The sequence below is a fragment of the Gossypium hirsutum genome, chromosome D11, assembly GCF_007990345.1.
Source record: "Gossypium hirsutum isolate 1008001.06 chromosome D11, Gossypium_hirsutum_v2.1, whole genome shotgun sequence".
Classification (NCBI taxonomy): Eukaryota; Viridiplantae; Streptophyta; class Magnoliopsida; order Malvales; family Malvaceae; genus Gossypium; species Gossypium hirsutum.
Genome location: NC_053447.1, coordinates 16,412,180 through 16,434,879, shown reverse-complemented (window position 1 = coordinate 16,434,879; position 22,700 = coordinate 16,412,180). Strand labels below are relative to the sequence as shown.

The 22,700-nt window shown below is 36.3% G+C and overlaps 2 protein-coding genes across 10 annotated transcripts; both read right to left on the bottom strand.

Moving 5' to 3' along the window:
- Positions 1 to 5,891: 5,891 nt before the first annotated feature.
- LOC107912616 (protein ENHANCED DOWNY MILDEW 2) lies at positions 5,892 to 22,517 on the bottom strand. Of its 9 annotated transcripts, none has more exons than XM_041106280.1 (20): positions 22,289 to 22,516; positions 21,679 to 21,732; positions 21,288 to 21,574; positions 21,062 to 21,158; positions 15,366 to 15,416; positions 15,095 to 15,246; positions 13,710 to 13,809; positions 13,516 to 13,614; positions 12,997 to 13,259; positions 12,270 to 12,362; positions 11,658 to 12,164; positions 11,408 to 11,558; positions 11,215 to 11,316; positions 10,426 to 10,518; positions 9,812 to 9,853; positions 8,959 to 9,069; positions 7,363 to 7,434; positions 7,147 to 7,265; positions 6,989 to 7,049; positions 5,892 to 6,890 (listed from the first exon to the last, which is right to left on the bottom strand). In XM_041106280.1, exons 3-20 carry the CDS (start codon positions 21,425 to 21,427, stop codon positions 6,201 to 6,203), a joined length of 2,943 nt encoding a protein of 980 aa, XP_040962214.1. In that variant the 5' UTR covers positions 21,428 to 21,574; positions 21,679 to 21,732; positions 22,289 to 22,516; the 3' UTR covers positions 5,892 to 6,200. The 9 variants fall into 9 exon arrangements, with proteins under 9 accessions (XP_040962214.1, XP_040962215.1, XP_040962211.1 ...); XM_041106281.1 differs by having other exon boundaries at positions 21,288 to 21,560; XM_041106277.1 differs by having other exon boundaries at positions 21,288 to 21,732; positions 22,272 to 22,517.
- On the bottom strand, positions 15,607 to 19,937 carry LOC121223796 (uncharacterized). The gene has a single exon (XM_041106283.1). The coding sequence runs from the start codon at positions 19,935 to 19,937 to the stop codon at positions 19,272 to 19,274; it is 666 nt and encodes a 221-aa protein (XP_040962217.1). The 3' UTR covers positions 15,607 to 19,271.
- Positions 22,518 to 22,700: the final 183 nt, after the last annotated feature.

The window sequence follows — 22,700 nt, the reverse complement described above, 5'->3', positions numbered from 1 at the left end:
CTCTTTAAGATTAAAAAGAAGGCTGATGGTTCTATCGACAGGTACAAAGCCAGGTTAGTTGCGAAAGGCTTCTCTCAGCATGCAGGGTTTGATTTTCATGCCACCTTTAGCCCGGTTGTTCGAGCGTCTACCATTCGCACCATCCTTGCATTAGCTGTTATGAAGGGGTGGATTGTGCGTCAAGTTGACGTCAACAATGCTTTTCTTAATGGCGAGCTCACTGAGGAAATATATATGGAACAACCCCCTGGTTTTGAAGTCTCGGGTGCCTCTGGTCAGCCACTTATATGCAAGTTAAATAAAGCTCTCTATGGCTTGCGACAAGCTCCTCGGGCGTGGTTTCAAACCCTCAAGCAGTACCTTGTTACTCAGCTTGATTTTCGTGCCTCCAAAGCTGATTCGTCCTTGTTCATTCGAGGTTCTACGGGGAACTTTCTAATCCTTATGGTGTATGTCGATGACATAGTGCTCACTGGTAGTAGTGGTCAAGAAATAGATGCTGTGATTCATCATCTGCACAGCAAATTTGCTCTTAAAGATATGGGACCTCTGAGTTTTTTCTTGGGGATTGATGTTCAACGTACACCTCAAGGACTGCTGCTCAGTCAAAAGAAGTACGTTACTGAGCTCCTTATTAAGACTGGCATGCTTGGTGCAGCCTCCACCCCAACACCCATGGTAGTTGCACCTAAGTTAGTGACTTCAGATGGAAGCTCTCCCTTTCCAGATGAGCATCTTTTTCGCAGTATAGTAGGAATGTTGCAATATGTCTGCATTACTCGACCATATTTGTCATTCTGTGTAAACAAGCTGAGTCAGTACATGAGCTCTCCCAGTATCACTCATTGGCAAGCTGTCAAACGAGTCTTAAGGTACTTGGCTGGCACTATGGATTATGGTCTGTATATTGCAGCAGGTTCATTAGAACTGGTGTGTTATTCTGATGCTGACTGGGCCTCGTCCATTGAAGATCATCGTTCTACGTCAGGGTATGTGATATACCTAGGCTCAACTCTAGTCACCTGGTGCTCAAAGAAACAGTCTATGGTGTCCAGGTCATCTGCTGAAGCAGAATACGGTAGTCTTGCCAATTGCGTGTCTGAACTGCTATGGATCCAACAATTGCTGGATGAAGTTGGGATACCTCTGACTAAGTTACCGATTGTTTGGTGTGATAATTCATCTGCTGTTTCCGTTACTGAAAATCCCACACATCATGCTAGGATGAAGCATGTGGAAATAGATCATCATTTTGTTCGTGAAAAAGTTCTTGTTGGAATGCTGCAGATCAATTTTGTTCCATCCAATCAACAGATTGCGGATGTTCTTACTAAACCAGTTCCTCCTAAGCTGTTTGCATCCTTTCGACATGCGCTTCGGGTGTTGACATTAAATGAAGTTGGTGATCAAAAATAAAAAAAAATGTTAAGGGAATGTTAGAGTTATTATGATCAAAGTTGTTACTAAAGTCAGTTAGCAGTTAAGTGGTTACTAAGTTGGTTAGCAGTTAAGAAGTTAGCTACTGCATCAGTTAGCTTTAGCTATCACGTTTGTATAAATACATGCAAGTCTGTATGCATCAAGTAACGAATGAAATATCTCTTCTTGAGTTCTTTATTTTGGTTTCTCTTATAATCTTACATTCTACACATTTCATGATCCCTTTTCTATTTGGCTGCATGCAAACTTCACCTCAAAATGCCTTTATTCGAAGCTTTAGCTGCCATGGTATTTGGTTTTCATTTACTTCCTTCGAAATCTTTGGCTTGCTAGGAATGCAAACAAATTTGGAAAAGCCTATAATCTTAGCTCGTTGACTCATCTCTCAACTGCAAGTGCAACTGAGTTCTTTGCAACTTCAAGTCGCATTAAATACTATAAACTCCCAAACTTCATAAGTATCAAATGGTATCCGCCTGATAAAGGATGGGTTAAAGTAAATTGTGACGGATCGTCCATTGGCAATCCGGGTTTAGCCGGAGAGGGAGCGATTGTCTAGGATTCAAAAGGCTCTTGGGTAGCAAGCTGTCATCGTTTTCTTGGCTCCTCCTCTAATATGATTGCTGAACTTTGGGCCCTTCGTGATGGGTTACAATTAGCTCAACAACTTCATGTTGATCATATTATTATGGAACTTGATACTTTATCTGTTATTTCTCTTGTAACACCCATATCCCGATTTCCGTCGCCAGAATAGAGTTACAGAGAGTAAATGTACATATCAGAATATTCACAAGGTAATTCATTTATCAATTAAATTCCCTACTAAAATATGACACGTTTCAAATTAAAACATATTTGAACGGGCTTTAAATCAGTCATTCGAGGCCCTAAAATAGACTTATGAACAAATAGGGACCAAATCAATACAAATCAAAATATTAAGCATAAAATTGGAAAATTTTACCTACAGTGGTCACACGACCATGTGGCTCTCCCGTGTGGCTATTTCGCACGCCCATGTACCTAACTGTGTGCCAGATCGTGTAACTCATTGACTTAGGCCACACGCTCGTGTCTCAGCTCGTGTGAGACACACAATTATGTGACAACCTGTGTCCAGACCGTGTGCAACCTTAATTGACCTAAAATCTTGCCCTTTTTCATACCTAAATGTTTATATACCTAGACTTATCAAAGCACATGCATAGAAACTTTCAAAATGCAATCAAATATGTACAAAACATGCCAAAACAAATAGTCTATGTGCCAAACCAATGTGCCATCAATGACACCACAACTCAAACACCTAAACAATTCATTTCTTAATTTGAACATACAAGCCACAAAACACATTCATAGTCTTGCTTTCCCAACCAAAGTACCCTACTCTTTCATGAACAAACCACACCAATTTCCTTACTCATTCACACTCTTGTATATGCCACAACACAATACAACTCATGCCACTCAAAATGTACTTAACTTAAACCACATATTTATGGTAATCAAAACACACAACCATTACACATATACAATTACAAATATACTCAATAGCCCTATTACATGCCATATAACCAAGTTATCCAAAATCTACCAAAGAGTCATTAAGATAGTGTGTTTCTTTGAGCTTGATCCAATCTCCCCAACTGCAAAACGAAATCTACAAAACAAAGGACAAACAGAAGTAAGTTTACTTGAAACTTAGTAAGTTCGTAAATCAAATGATAATCTTACCAAATTAAACATAACAGACAAACACTCATCTAGAACATCCCAGATCTTGTCGGACACAGTTCACAGCAAGTGAATAATGAACAGTACAATGATTTCGATCCTTTTCCAAGTTGTTATTTAGCGAATTCTCTATTCATCGATATTCAGAATGAATCGTTCACCAGCACAAAGCCTGCTAGACACAAGGCCGAAACATTACACCGGCTTAAAGCCTGCTAGGCTCAAGGCCGAAACATTCCACCGCCTTATAGCCTGCTAGGCACGAGGCCCATATTAGTACATTCAATACGTTCAATTTCACTATTGAACATCATTAAATCCATCGTTTAGAGACACATAAATAATTCAAATCACTAGTAAGGAAAATTTAATAAAATAAATTAGAACATACTTTAAAAAAAATGAACTTACAGGACTGGGTTGCAATTATCGCAAAAGCATAGAAATTACTCCGCGATTTTTTCTTTTCCACGATCATCAACACGCTCGTGATCTAAAACAATAGTTTCATTCAATTAACGAAATCAACAGTCAAAATCAATCATTCTATACAATTTAGTCCTTTTTGATATTTTACAAAATTGCCCTCAACTTTTCACCTTTATTCAATTTAATCCCTAAGCCCTAAACATGCAAATTGCCCATTTTGTTTTACACTAAAACCTAGCCGATTCTTCCGTGGCCTCATACCCGCCTCTACTTGCATTTATTTCCTTTCAAGTACAAACAATTTCATCGTTTTAGCAATCTAGTCCTTAAACATTAAAATCATCAAAAACTACTTTACAAAATAGTCTAATCTAACTTCTAAGCTTAGAAATCTTTCAAAAGCTTCAAGAAAACAACTTAACTCATTAATGACACAATCCACAACGTTTGATAGTTTTACAAATTAACCCTCGGGTTAGCTAAATCAAGCTAATACGAGTTCAAAAACATAAATATTACTAAAAACGAACAAAATTTCACATACCTATCAAGAGGGTTAAGCTAGCCGAATATTCAAGCTCTCCTTTAGGGTTTTCTTTCTTCTAATTCAATGAAAAAGATGAAACCTTTGTTTTGTTCTCTTTTAATTTTCTTTAATTCCATTTATTTTTCAATTTACCATTTTGCCCTTAATGAATTTCACTTAAATTTAACTAAGTTTCAAAACCGTCCATTAAACTCTTAAATGGTATAATTACCATTTGGATACCTTACCTTACCCCTTTAATTGACATTTAACACCTTTAATTAATGGGATTCTACTTTTGCAGCTTTTACGATTTAATCATTTTTACTAAATTAACTAACTAAATGATAAAATTTTATAACCAAATTTTAATACGGCCTTAATGACCTCGTAAATATTAAATAAATAATATTTACGGACTGATATGTTGGAGTCGTGGTCCCAAAACCACTATTTTCGACACCACTGAAAAATGGTTTGTTACATCTCTATTGCACATAGATACTTGTAGTAACTTATCTCTTCGCTCCTTGATTATGGATTGTAGGAATTTATTGGCAACCTTCCAGCATAGCCATCTCGTTCACATTGTTCGGAAAGGTAATTGTTGTACTAATGCTCTTGCAAGGATGGGTAGCAACCAGAGGTGCTCATGTGTCAGGCCTAAGCATGATATTAACATACTTTATATTTGTCTAAGCTCGGCCTGACCTAAAATATGAACTTAAAATTTTATCCAAACCCGCCCAGATTTGTAAAAGACTAACCCAATCTCATTTTAGGCCCATCCATATTATTTTTAAAAATATATATTTATATTTTTTTATTGAAAGTTTTTATATAGTCATCTTAACATTATTTTAATGTTTATATTACAGTAGTATTATATATTTAGTACATGTTTATATTTTTAATGTGCTTTAAATTACATAATATATAAATATAATATAATATAAAGTATTATAAACTTAAAAATAGGCAAGGTCGAGCCGGGTTCAAGTCTTGAATATTCAAGTCTGGTCCATATTTTAAATGGGTCTATTTTTTTACTTAAGCTCATTTTTTGGGTCTAATATTTTTGTTCAAATCTTCTCAAATTTTGAATGAGCTTTTAGACCTAAACGGGTGACTTGAACCATCAATCAACCGAAGGCTTTTACGGAATTTTAATTTACATTCTAGCGTTAATCACTTTATTGTGTATTTCGAACTACCTTTTCTTATGTACAGTTTTGTCAATGCCAATATTGCTGAACGCTGTTTATCATGCTATTTATTCGTTTTAAATCTTAGTAATAAAAGTTCCTTTATTTCAAATAATAATAAGTACTATATAAACTTTTTTTACCTATGACCTTTCCCTTCCTTTTAACAAAAATCATGAATAATATTTTCAAATTATTACATTAAATATGAAATTATATTATAAATAACATTTTAAATGATTTATTTAAAAATGTTTAAACACTTCGCTTATTAAAAAAATTGGGTTCATTAAAATAAAATTTCTTCTCAAAAGTACATCTAAAGAGAAGACGTACACAAATAAAACCATAAAAACCATGAACATACGTCAAAAAGGTGGAGGCTACCTTGGGAACCAAATATATATAAAAATTTTCCTTAAATTGTTTTTTTTGTTTTAAAATTTATAATCTGAATTGTTATAAATAAAATCTAATTGCCTTATTTGAGATGAACGTTGATTTATACGAAAGAACATTGGAAAAATTAAGGAGTCATGCACTGCAATGCATCACATCATAACGAGGGCAGTGAAATTAGTACTTGAAAGATACGAATGCAAGGAACAGTGTCATATCATGGGGTCAGTGCACTATAATTCATCATCATCATCATCTAATAAGAGCAGTGGAATTAGTTCTTCAAAGGCTAAGAAAGATATCCTATTCTTATTCCTATTCCTATTCCTATTACTATTGCTATGTGGTTTTAGTTCCAGTTTAAGAGGGAAGATCCGTTTGAGTCCACTGAACAACTCAGGAACCATCAATCACATTCACTGATGTAATTTCCACTTCTGATACTCACTGGGTTTTTTGCTTTCTTAACGAGGAGCTGAGACAGGGTTTTGGATATCCCTAAACCTATACTCTGTTTTGAACCCCAAATTAAGAGGACCTTGTCCACGGTTCTGGAAGACCCCATCTCCGCCTTGGGTTCCAGGAACCTCATAATATCCGGCTCTGTTGGCTGGAGATGATATTTCCATATCAATGCACATGTCGTCAGTTTCCAAAGCTATCCCATTATCTGATGCTGCCTTTGGAGATGCATCCATATTGCCATGTCCTTCAGGTTGCATCTCAATTACTTTGTCATGTATCTGCTTTGGGAAGTCATTGTTCTTCCAAATACTATTGCTTCCAGGAAACTGGCCTTCCATGTCCTTTCCATGGACAGTCCCTCTGCTGCCTTCGGATTCAAATCCATCATTCATTTCGGGAACACCATCCAATATGCTGGAAATACCTCCACAAGCATATACATCTTTCGAGAAATCTCCATAACAATCATGTTTGTCCTGCATAAGATAATTAAATTCAACTTCTTTGGCATTTTCTCCATTTCCAGGCAACTCTTCTAGCCAGTCGTATGCATGATGTTGCTCTCGTGCTATTGCCTTGTGCCTAGCTGTCCAATCTTGGCGACTCCAAAGATAAAGTGGAGGTGCCTTTACATTCCATTGCTCCAAGTGCTTGTCCTCTACATCAACTGAACCTGGGAGGTAAAATGACTGGGGAAATAAACAAGAATAAAGAACATGTGAGCAATGTAAAACGTTCATTTATATCTAAAATCAGTGAGAGAAAAGTAACCAAAATCTTTACATACCTTGCCAGATAGAACTCTGTCATCCTCCCAAATCAAATCATAAGCATCTTTCTCGTCAAGTCTGTTAAAATGAGAAGGCAACATAGAGAAAGAGAGCAATATTACCTTCTGATTAAAATTTTTAACAATAAGAATAGGGTTACAAGGGAAGCCTTTACCTTCTGGTTTCCCTTGGAACAATAAGTATGATAAGCTTTGGTCTGAATGTAAGAGCCTTGTTGATGAACTTGTTAGCACGAGATGCCTTGACCCCAAAAGGGGGGTTCAGTCCCATAATCTAATTAAAATGTTAAAACAAGAATATCAAAGGGTAAAAGAGGAAACACATGCGACATCTTTGTCAATTTGTTTAATCCTTTTTTGAAGTGTCTTACCAGTCTAGAACCATCTGTTAATTCGTTTGGCTTCACACTCATCCAATCTCTCTTTTCAAAACTAAAATCATTCTGCCAAAAAAAAGGATTGGGAAACCTTTAGAATGGCATTCACTGGCAAAAGACTAGAGAAGCAATACAGAAAGAGCAAACCAAAAAAATTGAACTGCAACAGCCAGGTATGCTTATAACTATTTCAAATGTTAGTGAAAGTAAAACAATACAAGTCAGTGATGATTATATAACAACACAGTAAAAAAAAAGTTTTGGCATTTAAGAATGGTGCCTAAGCTTCAGAACATATGTTCAACAACCAAAACAGGCTCCATTATAAGAGCTCCACGGGTGGCCACAGGAAATGCTCAACTAAGCACAAGTTTTAGTCATCATTCTTGCAGAAACTGGAAGCGAACTCAGAGCATGCAACATTTACACAGTTGAAATGCAACCATAGTTAAAATTTAACCCTATTTACTGTTTGTTCTGCATCATCTGAATCCTTTACACTCAGATCACATCAGGAGTTCTGCATCATCTGAATCCTCATAACTAGGGATGTAAACTTGACATTTTTGCTCACAAGCTACATGGATTAGGCTTGGTTATTATAAGCCGAGCTCAAGCGATCGAGAAAGCCAAATTAGAGCATCATAATGCTCTATGCAAGCAGCTCACGAGCCTAACCAAGTTTTTTATTTTAATCAGTATTGAAAAAATTCAATTCAAGCTCAGCAAAATAATCAAGCTTAAACTTGAATTCAAGCTTATCTTTTTACTAGGTAAATGAGCCTAAACAAGCAAGTCTGAGGAGTTTGACCTTTACCTCAAGTCGAGCTTGATCCAAACTTTGAGCCTCTAATTTCAAGTCGACTCGAGCTTTTAACGGTGCTAGGAACAGTTTAATTACAAGACCACTACCCAGAACTCCTTTCAGTTTAGAGTTAAAAATGATGGTAGCAACTCAACCCCAAGATGGCTCATAATGATGGCATAGTGCCCAATTTACTCGTATAGTAGTTGAAAATATATATGCTAGAAATAAGGCCATGTTCAACTCCTTCAAGCACATAAATTACAACTAGTATTACTTACTACAGCAGTTTGGAAATGTTGCAGGGTGGGTTTTTTTTTTGGCTCATATTCTTTGGTTTAGATGATAAGAGTAACACCTTATTCAGATTAAAGATCTCGGTTCAAATAGAGGAACTGTGAGGTCTGGCTCATGCCTTCTCACAAAGGAAACACCGGGTATTTATTAATTGTCAATACACTATTTTTAACAAAACAAAATCTGATGGGTACTTTTTTATAATACGATTGACAAAAATTGGAGTTAAAGAAAAAGGATTTTGGTTTGCCTTCTATCAAAATGATTTTCAAAACTTAGTTTGTGGATCAAATGACAAGACAATTTACGTTTCTTTCTGCCACATGAATAATTTTATAGGATGGGAACAACGATTTTAGATAGAAACAATTCATCAAGATCTTGAAGTTGCAACTGAGGCTTTAGAACTCATAAAAAATAGAGAAAGGCACAAACCAAAAAGCATCATCGGTCAAAAGGATCTTAGATGCAGGAAAGACTAACCATACCTTTGGCTGAAAGAGATCATAATTTTTAAATAAGCACGACTTCCCAACTTTCTCTAGCTTCTCTTTTAATAAACCACTGAAATCATTGGAACCACAGCAAAAGTCGACTATCTGCTCAAGAAGTGTTCATTGTGTAAATAAGATGACCATATTAATAGAACCATAATAAATATAAAAATCAAATCGAATAGTTAGCAAGAATCAAATTTCAAGTCATAATCTGGGAGTACAAAAAAACACTAAAATGGGATCAGGATTCTTATGCCATTTCCATGACCACCAAATATATTCCAGAATAAGACTATTGAACATTTTAAAATTTCAAGTCAGTGGCATCTCTTACCTAATACTATGGTCTTTCATCTCTAGATGAGCAGCCAAATTCTAAGTAATAGCAAGTGCGAATCAGAAGATCAAATCAAAATCGTTGCATTCCCAGTTTCACATATTAAGATGCATGATGCTAACACATCACTTCATTATGAATTAATGTCCTTGTCTGATCTCATACTACAGAACGCCCTCCCAGTATAGATAATCCAAACCTTTTGTAAACTTTGAGAATGAAAACATGAAGCACAATAAAAAAATGTGATCATTCTATTTCAAGTGATACATGTTGAAGAATGTAAAAAAGAAAAAAGAAGCATTCACAGTTGCAAATACAAGATGTAAGATCACGGTAGAATTTCGTTCAAGCTTTTAGAAACAAAATAAATGTGCCCATTATGTTATGTTTATTCACTTGAAAATCATCCATTATATTATGCTCTTCACCAGAAAATCATACAGTACGTGCAATAATGAACGGAAATTTAGTGAACTAAGGCAAAATGGAGAAGAATAGTCTTACAGTATCACCATCTTGTACATACCAATGGAGCCTATTGACAATCTGCAGCATAAACAAGTGCTATTAGCTCCGCTATGTATCTCAACCAAGCATCGACATATTCATGAAGCAAGAACAGAACCAAACCACAACATATTTACATGGTAAATGTCAGTGAAAACTTAGATAGAGCCTAATGGTAAACTAACTCTCCACACTGTTGATAGTAGCATAGAACTGCAACCATTTTTTGTGGAATGTTTTACTTTTCTCCTTCAGTTGCAAAGGACAAAGTTCTAGAATAACCAGCAATAAGATAACTGAAAAATAATGAAATAACAATAAAGAAAAAAATAAAACACTTGCTCTCCTATCATGTTTTATTCGGGATTATTCCCCAAGAACATCAACTTAATAGTTAACACCACATCTATTCATCAATAAAATATAAATCTTCAGGAAAACTTAAGACTACTTATAAGTTTACAGTTGTGCTGTTTTCTTCCGGCTAGTAGTTTGAAAATGACTGAAACTTTAATTAGTGGGCAAAAGATGTTCTAACAAGTTCGGTTCTTAGAAAGAAGTCAACTCTAACTCTAATTTATTTGCTTAGATAGAAAAGCAAGCATTAATACCTCTATAAGCTTCTCCACTTTTGTGAAATGGCGACCAAAAGATGTATACCTCATTCCATGGAAAAAAGGTCCAAGATAGACAGCAAGATTCTCCTATAGAATTAGAATGTAACATATAAGCATTTAAATTGTCAAACAAACTTTTAGTAGTGAGTTTAAAATATTGTTGTCCACAATATTTATACATTTTATGCTCAAACATTTTTACATCATACACATTATATAGATTGGCAAAATGAGAAAAGCAGCTAGCCACCATAATGCCACTTCCTACAAGTGATTAGAACTTTTCAAATGCAAATAATTACTCAAAAAGAATATAATACCAATAATTAAAAGGCTCTCTGACACAAGGATTTAGAGAAGTCCTGCTGATATATTATTTGAAGGATTTTAAGCTAACCAATTAGGGATGTGAGTAAACTCATTTATATTATGTGTGAAATTGGTTATTACACAGGTATAGTAAAAAGCCTATGGCTTTCAACATCAGAGAGCTTTTCTTTTTACCATTTTGCTTGGAAAATGGTACTTTCTCTCCAAGTGACCAAAGATGCATCACACGAGAAAGGAACAAAGTCTTAAGGCCAAGGTGGTTAAAAAGTAATAATAACAAAACTCAACTTGACCAATTGAAGTTGAGTTGAAGATTTTACGGTTTAAGAAACAAGCACCTAAAAAATCATTAACGTGAAAACATGCACTCAGAACCTTCCAGCATCAAAGCTTAATACGAGAGAATAGCTCTGAGAACAAATAGTTACAATTAAAGGAAAAATGGCTTGAAACCTTCCACTTGAATATTTGCTTGATCACCTCTGGACCACAAACATTTTTTGCATCCTCAAGCGAAGCTCCCGCTTCTAACTTCTCTAATGCAGCTCTAACAGCCTAAAACAAGTAAGAAATTTCTATAATGTCAAGAAAAAGAATCTAGCTATTTCAGACTATTTATCACTCATATTTGAGCAAGAAGATATACCTTAACTGATGCTTCCACCCTACCCAATGTAATACTCTTGTCACCTGCACTCTGGAAGCTATATGCACTGGTACCAGAGATTTGCTGCTGATTCTTCATAAATTCCTCAGCATTGAATGAAGAATCAACGTCTTTGATGAGAACTGAAATGCTGTTATTAAAAAAAATGCAAATCCAAAACCAAAAAGCACTTCAACATCGAAATTTTCCAATGAAGTATTACTAAAATTATAAAAAGTCAGTAAATTACCCTTTCTCTATTTGTGCATCAATTAAAGGCCTAATGCTTTCCCCTTTCTCCGCTTGCATATTTTGATTGGTATTCTTGGATTTAAAGCCAGTTTGATTTGATTGCAAGTTCACTTTTAAGTTACCTTTTGTCTGGGTTAGCTTGGTTTTCTCTTTGGAAAGTGACCTATCAAAGTCTGGTCTAGCATTTTGCTTCAAGAACTTTCTACTAGTGACGCATGTATTTGGATCCTTCAAAGGAGAAAATTCTTGCCTAGAACAAGGCTTCTTAGTTCTTTCACTAGATCCACCAGCATGAGTATCACGATAGGCCTTTTGAACTAGCTTTGGCTTCTTCAAAACATTTCTACTTGTCGCGAAAACTTCAGAAACATCACTTTGCTTTGAGGCCAAATTCTTTCCTCTATAAGATAGCTCCAATTTGCGTTTCTTTTCTTTGACTCCAAGATCAGGAAAAATTAAATGGTTTCTGCTTGGACTTTCAAGCTCTTTGACAATCTTATGCTCCCTGGTAAGCACATTTAGCAACAATATCACCATTCATAAGTAATGCACGAGTAAAAAGAAAAAGCTTATCCAAATGGGCAAACTAAAAGAATTAAGTAAAACCTACATGCAGTATATTAGAATCCGATTATAGGGCAAGAGATCCTCCCATGCCCTTCGGAAACTATTTGTATACTTGTCATGTTGGAAGCAAATACTCCTGAAAACAAAGCAAAAGCATCAGATGAAATCAACCTTTCCTAGGCATTAAGTCATGGATAGGGGAGAGCATAAGTCGGTTAAAACCGACTGACTTAATTTACTTAAACCAACTAATTCGGTTCAGTCGGTTTTGGTTAATTCAGTTCCCTCGGTTAATTCTGTTAAGGTCTTGATTAGGATGGTTTTTTTATCAATAATCAGCTATCAGAATTCATAACCGAACCAACTTAACAGATTGAAAAGCACTTTTTGACAACAATTGTAAACATTATCAAGCTTTTTTAAAGCACTTTTTCACGGCATTTTTCAAAAACACTTCTCAACTTCAATGGTAAATTAGCTCTTAGTATATATTATTTTTTAATAATTTAAAATATATTATACATTATTTTTAATAATTTTTAATATACAATAATATATATAATATAAGTCGCTTAACTGACATAACCAACCGATGTTCAAGTCGGTCCAGTTAGGATGGTTAAGACCAAGAAGGTCAGTTGGTTCAGTTATAGTAGGAAGATGGTCCTGTTAAGTCAGTTAACTGTTAAGAACTGATCGAACCATCTGATTTAACCATTTGCTCACCCCTAGTCTCAGAGAAAAGGTTCTAGAAAACTGAAAATAGTAACTTAGAGTGAATGTACTTGGGTAAACATTTCCTGTGGTACGCCTTAGGGCAACGCCTACATAGAGCAAATTGCAAATCATGAACCTGTGCATCTTCACTTTGCTTACAAGCAAAGCATTTGTGGGCAGGACAAGTAAATGAATCCCCTGCAGCAATTTTATCTCTAAGTTTTTTTGCCTCAGCTTCATTGTCAGTATGGAGCAATTTTGCCACACATTTTGGATGATAGAAATGCCCACAAGTTGCAGAAACACAAGGAAAAACCTAGGGGGGGAAAAAGAAGTTCTGATTGATGATAGTACAAATTTAAATTATCAACACTGATGTCTAACAAAAATACTAAATTAATGATGTCTAACAATACACTTGCAATGTTTAAATACAACATAAATGTTGTGTATAAAAATACTAAGTAGTTAATGGTGGAAAACAACAAAAAGATCCTAGAATCCAAGGGAAGGACTTATAAATTAATGATGGGACAATCTTTTGGTTCTTTTAAAGCTCAAAAAACACTTACCTCTTGATCAGAAGTTTTGTTAGAAGAGCCTAATTCACCACAGGCGTAACATTGATGCTGCTTATATAGACAATTTTTACACAAAAAAGATGGAATAGCCTACGGGTAAAAAATCATGACAATATGCAAGTCACTAGAAAGTGGAGCAAATGAACTGAAAAATCACATGTTTAAGGAAATAAAGATGCCCATACATCAATTTGAGCATCATTGACAAAGCCAAGAGATTCACAGAAAGAATCAATCCCCGCAGCTTTTGTTGGGTGAAAAGACCTCAAGCACCTTCCTTCACAGCTATATCAATTCCAATAAACAAAGAGAACCAAGTAAATAATCAAATTAATTTGTAGGCAAGCAAAGATGACGTAGAGAAGCCAGACCTCAAAACCACAGGAGCATGCCAAAAGTGCCAATGCATACATGATATATTTGAATCCTAAAACCTAAGTTAAGGGTTTTTTAAATCTTCCATTAATACATCTCTTTTACATCCTAAACCTAGACAACCAAACTCACATGTGAACATGGGAAAATTAACCATTGCTAACATTATTAACAACATAAAAGTAATGACGTTTTCAGAAAGAAAAGAAATTGCTCAAAGTATAATTCATGCACTAACAATAATGGCCACATCAAATATGGAAGTCAAATAAACAGCCAATTTCAAATATTCCAAGGACATATTTCAATATTCTCTAAACGGTGGTATAGTTTATCCCAAAGACCTGCAAAATTTTCCCTTTTATTCCTATTGGCCAAATTCATGATTTTCTTTACAGGTCATGTTTGTTGTGGAATAGTCAAACATTGAAAAATAGAGAGTTCGGTTGTCTCTATTTTACTATTGAAGGCACCTCAATCAGGTAGACAATTTTTTGGTCTACAGTTTTAACAAAAAGCATGCTTAAATCTTAATCGCACCAGGCATACACCTAATCAAATACACCTTGCCTGAATGTGTCCAAGTGACATTTTCCACTTTGGAGCCATTATCCCTTAGTTTGGAAGAAGCAACTTTTAATATTCAATTAAAAGTTCAAATGCAACTGAAAGGAATTTCCTCAATAAATAAACGCAGAACTACAGTGGAAGGAAAATTTTTAGGAAAAAATTTTAAATCCTGAATAATTCACTAGAAGTCCATTACTCTTTGAACCAAAAGAATACTCCATGATTTCATGAAATATGCATAACATTTCGACAAACCTTTTATCTTCACGACTTAAAAGTCTTGACTTAAAATATTGTCAAAGTTGATGATCAAATACAGTAAAATCTTGTCTTTCTTTCTTATTTTCCAATTTTCTCCTTACTTTCAATGCTATTTTATGTCAAAAGGGTTGAACCATTGGTTCAAATCTTGCTACCATCCCAAAATCTTATAAAATAAGTGTATTACATTTTAGAAAGCCTTCCAGAATTCCAAGTGAAGTAAAAATTATTGGTTTCTAAAGGAACACCAAACCTATGCATGATATTGCCACACACCACCCAAAAGAAAAGGCTAAGTTAAGGTAAAATTAATTTTTTAAAAAAGTCCACAAAAAAATTCCAGAACCAAAAAGTTAGGGCATACGGTAGAACGTTGCCACCATCATCACAAATTGCACAAACAGGATCGAAAATGGACTTCCTCACACCATCAACTTCTTCACCCATGTCATCATCATTGTAATCTTCATCGTCTACATCTCCATCATTTATAAAGTTATTCTTCTTGGGTATATCCTGTTAAATCATGGCCAAATTCTACGGTACATTTGAGGAAAATGAAAAATAAAAGACTTTAAAAGGTAAAAGCACGTAATGGGAATAAGCCACAATCTAGGAAAAACATATTTGCAGACCTGATGAGGTGCTATATTTGTCCGAGGTACCTCCACAAAGTTAAGTACATTCTGTTCCAGATAAATTGTTAATCAGTTTTCATCTATCACATTGTCCATGTGCTTACTTATTAGAGCATGTGACTTGGACAAATTAAGTTGGCGTATGTATATACATGCATGCATATGTTCATATATATGCTTGTAAAGGCTGCAGATACTGCAGCTCTAATATGACTCACAGTGTACATGTGGAAAAATGTTCTCAATATAAAATTGTTCTCTCATATAAAATCAAAAGCTTACAAACTATTTATAAGCTATAGTTTACCATTTAAAACAACAAAAAATTGAAAATATTAAAATCTAATAATAACCATAAACCAATGACTCTTGACCTTTCATTTTCCTAAACAAAAAACTACTAATTTAAACCCATTAAAAACAATATAACTCTTGACCTTTCAACTCTTGACCTTTCACTTACATGACTCTTAACTTTCATTTAAGTTTATTTAACAAAACTCCCCTGTAAACTTAAATGCTTCTGCCATCCTTCATGCCGATTAATTTCTTGTAGTTGTTGAAGAGTATCATCGGTAGCGGTTTTGTAAAGATATCCGCGACTTGGTCCCGACTTGCCACGTGCACTAATTTCACACTTCCTTCCTTTACATGATCTCGGATGAAATGAAAACGAATGTCAATGTGTTTGCTTCTCTCATGATTCACTGGGTTCCTTGCCAACTCAATCGCTGATTTATTGTCAACTCGTATCTCGGTTGCACCAAGTTGTTGTTGCTCCAACTCACCCAACAAATTTCTGAGCCATATAGCGTGACACACACACCAAGATGCTGCCACATATTCAGCTTCACATGTCGATAGTGTCACGATTGGTTGCTTCTTTGAAAGCCAAGCAAATGCTGTGTTACCCATAAAGAACACATATCCCGATGTACTTTTCCGATCATCTAAGTCTCCGCACCAATCACTGTCGGAATACCCAATCAACTTGTAATCTTCCATATTTGAATAAAATAACCCGTGTGACACCGTTCCTTGAATGTACCGTAGGATTCGCTTCAACGCCTTCCAATGAGAATAAACCGGCTCCTCCATGAACCGACTTACAATGCCAACACTTAGCGAAATGTCAGGCCTTGTGCAAGTGAGATAGTGAAGGCTTCCCACCAAACTTCGGTATTTACTTGCGTCGACTCGTTCTCCTCCATCGAATTTCGAGAGTTTTACACCTGGTTCCATTGGTGTTGATACCGAGTTGCAATGTGTCATCTTGTACTTCTTCAAAATTTCCTTTGCATATGCCTCCTGTGACACAAAAATACCTGTCCTTTCTTGTCGAACCTCCAAACCAAGGAAAAATTTCATTAAACCCAAATCTGTCATCTCGAATTCTTGTGTCATTTTGCTCTTAAAATCCAGTATCATCTTACCATTGTTCCCTATAAAAATGAGGTCATCGACATAAAGAGCAACAAATAACATATTACCTCCATTTTTCTTCACGTAGAGGGCATGTTCATAAGGACATTGTTTGAACCCATTCTCCTTGAAGTATGTATCGATACGAGTATTCCATGCCCGCGGTGCTTGCTTCAACCCGTAAAGTGCCTTCTTTAATTTCAGCACCTTTTTCTCCTCTCCATTTTTCATGTACCCGGGTGGTTGTTCGATGTAGACTTCTTCTTCGAGCACACCATTCAAGAATGCCGACTTGACATCCATTTGAAATATTGGCCATTTAAATTGTGCCGCTTGTGCAATGAGCAGCCGGATTGTCTCCATTCTTACAACAGGAGCAAATACCTCATCATAATCGATCCCCTCCTTTTGCTTATATCCCTTTGCACCAAGTCGCGCCTTGTACCGTTCTAACTCGCCTTGAGCATTCATCTTTCTTTTGAACACCCACTTCACACCAATGGGTTGACTTCCTTTCGGCAATTCTGTTAACTCCCATGTGTTGTTGCGGTCAATTGCTTTAATCTCCTCATCCATAGCAGTTTGCCACTTCTTGTCCCGTGCAGCCTCTTCAAAACTTATAATCTCGGAATCTGCCAAAAGACATACAATATGTACCTCATTTGTTGAATCATACAAATCTTGCAAACTTCGCATTTTTGGTTGTTGCGGTTCATCTTCATCATCGGTAGTTTCAGGATTTGTCGGTATGATTGTTGGTGTAGCGATTGATGATCCTCCATCTTTGGTGATAACCTCCGTTGAGTTATTCCAATCCCACTCGCTTGCTTCATTGAATCGTACATCACGACTTACCACAACCTTCTTACTTATCGGGTCGAGTAGCTTGTATCCTTTTGTTTTCTCATCATACCCAATAAAAATAAACATTTTGCTTTTGTCTTCGAGCTTCGTTCTTCGCTGATCCGGCACATGTGCATAGGCCTCACTACCGAATACTTTAAGATGAGAAATTGATGGTTTTTGTCCGCTCCAAGCTTCTTGTGGTGTTTGATCATCCAACTTCGCATGTGGACATCGATTTTGCACATAGATGGCACATTGCACGGCTTCCGCCCAAAATTCCTTCGGCATCTTCTTGCTCTTGAGCATTGATCGAACCATGTCGAGAATAGTCCGATTCTTCCTCTCGGCCACACCATTTTGTTGGGGAGAGTACGGTGCGGTTAGGAATCGTCTTATGCCTTGCTTCTCACAATACTCCATGAAAGCCGTCGAAGTATACTCGCCACCTCTATCAGATCGTACAGATTTGATGTGTCTACCAGTTGTTTTTTCCACCATCACTTTGAACTTTTTGAACACCTCCAATGCCTCGGATTTTTCTTTAAGAAAATAAACCCAAGTTTTTCGTGAGAAATCATCGATAAAAGAAACAAAATACCTTTTACCGCTAAAAGATTCAGGGGTGATTGGTCCACATATGTCGGTATGAATCAATTCGAGAAGTTGCTTAGCCTGATATTCTGCCTTATTTTGAAACGAAGTTCTCGCATGCTTACTGAGCACACATTCTTCACAAAATTTTCCCTCATAGTCTATGTCTGGTAGCCCATGCACCAAATTCTTCTTTGCCAACTCGTTTAGACCACCATAATGTAGATGGCCAAAACGGAGATGCCATAGCAACGCCTTGTCTTCAACATCAACTCGCAAACATTTTCCTCGAACACTTCTCAGATTCAACCTGAACATGCGATTTCTCTCCATTTCAACTCGAGCGACCAAACACCCTTCCTTATCTTTCAAGTGTAACACCCGATCTTTCATAAGTACCGAATAACCTTTTTCCATGAGTTGCCCCATACTCAAAATGTTGCTCTTGAGGTCTGGTACGTAATACACATCATGGATTGACCCAATTAACCCATCATTTTGTAAATAACAAATGGTACCTTGGCCTTTTACCTCAACCTTCGACGCATCTCCAAATGACACATGTCCCGTTTCAACCTTTTGCATCTCTTTGAATAGGTGCTTGAGCCCACACATATGGTTGCTTGCACCCGTGTCAAGGTACCACACCATGTTGTTATTGGTGTTGACTTCGTTGTGTGCCATCAAGAGAAAACCTTCTTTTGCCTCCTCATTTTCCGTGGTTAGGTTGGTTGTCTCTTCCACCTTTTTCGAGAAGCGACATTCTTTCGCGAAGTGTCCCGCCTTACCACAATTGTAACACTTATCAGAGTTACAATCCTTCGCATAGTGACCATATTTGCCACACTTGTAGCACTCGACATTGGAATAATTCGACCATCCGCCTCTTCCACGACCACGCCTTCTTCCCCGCCAATTTTGTTGGTTTGAATGCTCCTTCTCTTCATAATTCCCTTCTTGACCACGACCTTTTCCACCACGACCATTTCCTCGATCTCCACGACCACGGCCTCTACCTCGAAAGCTTTGAGAATAGAGAACCTTTTAGTCTTTGATTGATGCCTTGGTTTGAAGTGCTTGCTCGAGTGTCTCCTCTTTCTTCTTCTTCTTACGTTGTTCATGTGCCTCGAGAGAACCGGCGAGTTCATCGACTGTAAGCGTTGCTAGATCTTTTGACTCTTCTATGGCACATACGGCATTTTCGAAACTGTCAGTTAACGATCTCAAAATCTTCTCCACAACTCGTGCATCAGTTAACGCTTCTCCGTTTCGGTTGAGTTGGTTCACCACGGTTTGAACACGCGTGATGTAGTCAGAGACACCTTCTGATTCCTTCATCTTCATGCCTTCCAGCTCGCCACGAAGAGTTTGAAGTCGGACTTGTTTAACTCGGTCGGCTCCTTTGTACACCTTTGCTAAAATGTCCCACGCTTCTTTTGAAGTTGTCGCACTTGCAATCTTCTCAAAGCCCGACTCATCAACGGCTCGAAATAACATGTACAATGCCGCCTTATCTTTCGACCGCATTTCTTTCAACGCCTTGTTTTGAGCCGCCGTATATCCCGCAGTAGTTGTCGGTTCTACGAAACCTTCTTGGACCACCTCCCAACCATCTTGAGACCCGAGAAGAGCTTTCATTTGGATGCTCCAATTCTCATAGTTCACCTTTGTTAGTCGAGGCAATGGCACATTACTAGTCACACTCTCCATAGCTCAGATACCAAATTGTGGAAAAATGTTCTCAATATAAAATTGTTCTCTCATATAAAATCAAAGGCTTACAAACTATTTATAGGCTATAGTTTACCATTTAAAACAACAAAAAATTGAAAATATTAAAATCTAATAATAACCATAAACCAATGACTCTTGACCTTTCATTTTCCTAAACAAAAAACTACTAATTTAAACCCATTAAAAACAATATAACTCTTGACCTTTCAACTCTTGACCTTTCACTTACATGACTCTTAACTTTCATTTAAGTTTATTTAACAGTACAATCATGTTAGAAGTAACTAGCTAAATTGATTTAAAGGGAAAAAAAAAAGATTTGAGAATAGCTAAGAAGTTCTACTTCAAAAGCTTGGTATGCAAGTTTCATTTAGGAAGGGAGCAAACATTAGGAGGTTATATGCGTAGTAGTTCCCGCTAAACCTCACAAAAGGGAACTATCTAACAAGAAAGTGCAAGAAGTAAGCAAACAAGCTTTATCTGTCCTAGTTGCACTGAATCCTAAAGCTTGTTTCTCTTGGTTGAGTAATGGTATTGCACATTGAACAACACTTCTACAGAAGGCAAACTTACCAGTAAAGACAGATCCCTTCACTCAGCTAAAATAGGTTTCACAAAACTAAAACTAAATATGTTTCCAAGATCCATATGTTCTAACAAAGTGAAACTTCTAAACTTTTGACACAAAAAAGATAATTAGGTCATGATGAACAAGACAAACATTAACATGTGTGTTCCAAAAGTTATAACTATTAGAGACAAATATCAAATAAAAGAAAAAGAAAAGGAAACATCAGACAGGAAAAAACTGCACCATATCATTGACAAGATTTTTTAACTCCAAATTAATGACTTCTTTCTTTTTGGCCAACACCGAAGATTTGAGTCCGAGAACTAGCATATCTTAAGCTACATCCTCAGATTGATGACTCAAGAGGTGCATATTAGATACCCCATCCACATGAATGTCACATGCATATATGGATTTTAACAGGTTAGCTACAGTATAATCACTTTGGTAATGTTATTATGTACCCAAACCCAATAAGAGATTATTGTCATGACATGAAACGCATAAAAAAGTCCATAGTATCACAAACCTTAGACTTGGCTAAGTCTTTATCCCTTTTCATAGCTTCACCAATTAACAGCTTGTGATGCAAAAGGTCATGCTCAGAGGGCTCAAACTCATATAAGCTGCATGACAAAAAAAAAAATTAAGTGATATGAAAAGAAAAATGCACGCCCTTTAACAATGAACTAACAGAGAAAATATTAAAATTCTCGCAACAAAGAGTACAACAGAGTGACTTGGAGAGGAGCAACCTGAAGACGTTTTGCAAGTGGTTCCATACAGATTTTGCTGGTGTCTCTGTGTTCTTTTTCAGGAAATGCATCCAATGAATTGTGATTAGGATTGTCCTAATGGTACTTACGAAACTCTTCCTAGGCTTCTGGAGTGTCATCCATTTCTTGTTCTTGGAGAACACCAAAATTTCGGGCAGCGCATAGGATAGATCAAACCTCCATGCGACAACTTGCTGGTAAATCTTCAGACGACCATCGTCAGCAACTCCCTCTAAGAAAACCTCGGCTTTACTGTTGCCAATGACCTCATTTTCATTCCATTGGAGAGGCAAGACAGAAAATGAAATTGGCTCACCGTTTTGATCAACAAAAACATATTCTGAGACGTGAATTTCTGGAGTAAACTCACCTTCTTCGTCAGAGGATGACATTTGCTTATCTGAAAAATAAGAAGGGGCGAAACCTGCAGCGAAATACATGTAAAGAAATAAATAAACAAGTCATATCTAAAACTTGAGCGTTAAGTCCCATGGGGGACATCCGATAAAACTCGAGTGTTAAAGCATACTGCTGGTTGTTTTGGTTGATTGAAAATGAGAAAGTAGTGAAAATAAAAGAAGTTCATCTCATACCAAATAAAATCACCTATTTTTTATTTCAGAAAAGAAAAAAAGATCAGTTTTTTTTTAATAACTAAAAGAAATAGTTACTTTTGAATACAAATGCACTTTCTTTATAGGTCCATGAGCAAGAAGTAAATAACAAAACTATCAAGTGAAACTCAAGCAGATTCTCACAGTATTCGCCTTAAAATAGTGATAACATATAGCAAATCAAATGTTAAATTAGAAAACCATAGAGTTTTCCATTTGCTTTCTAGAGTTCCAAGAACCTAAAATCCCGTACTCATTTTCCTTTAGTTTTCTTCACGACAAACAAAACCACATAAACAACCCAAAAGAACGAAACTCGACAAAAAACAAAAAAAAAAGTTACAATAACCTTAAATTAACACGTACGTGAGGAGGGTATGAACTTCGAAATGAGAGACGTAAAGGACAGATGGTGAGGGAGGGACTTGAAATTTCAGTGGAAAATCAAATCCCTAAAATCTTGTTTGGAAAGGGAGAAAAGCTGGGAAAATGTTGGAGAAGAAGGAGTGAGTTGCTGGAAATGTAAGTAGCGTGTGCTTGAAATAAAATGTACAAAAATGGCAGAAACTGGGCTGGCTACATGAACAGTTTCTGGCAAGAACAGTTTCTGGTACAGTTTACGTCTTATCATGAGCTTTTTTTCTCTAATTGGATATTCCTAAAACGCCCTTATTTAATCACCTTCAATTAAATTTCTTTTGCCCCTAAAGCAAAATTAGTTCAAATTTATCAAAATTAGTAAATTAATCTCTTTTAACAAAAATTAAAAATTAAAAAT

Bases quoted from the DNA above. Each gene is read 5' to 3' on its own strand.
- LOC121223796 (XM_041106283.1), bottom strand. From the start codon at position 19,937: ATGGAGAGTGTGACTAGTAATGTGCCATTGCCTCGACTAACAAAGGTG.
- LOC107912616 (XM_041106277.1), bottom strand. From the start codon at position 21,700: ATGTCATCCTCTGACGAAGAAGGTGAGTTTACTCCAGAAATTCACGTC. The intron at 13,615-13,709 runs GTATGGGCATCT...TTTTACCCGTAG, and splicing joins TCAATGATGCTCAAATTGAT to GCTATTCCATCTTTTTTGTG. The intron at 12,363-12,996 runs GTTACTATTTTC...CTTTGTTTTCAG, and splicing joins CCCAAGTACATTCACTCTAA to GAGTATTTGCTTCCAACATG.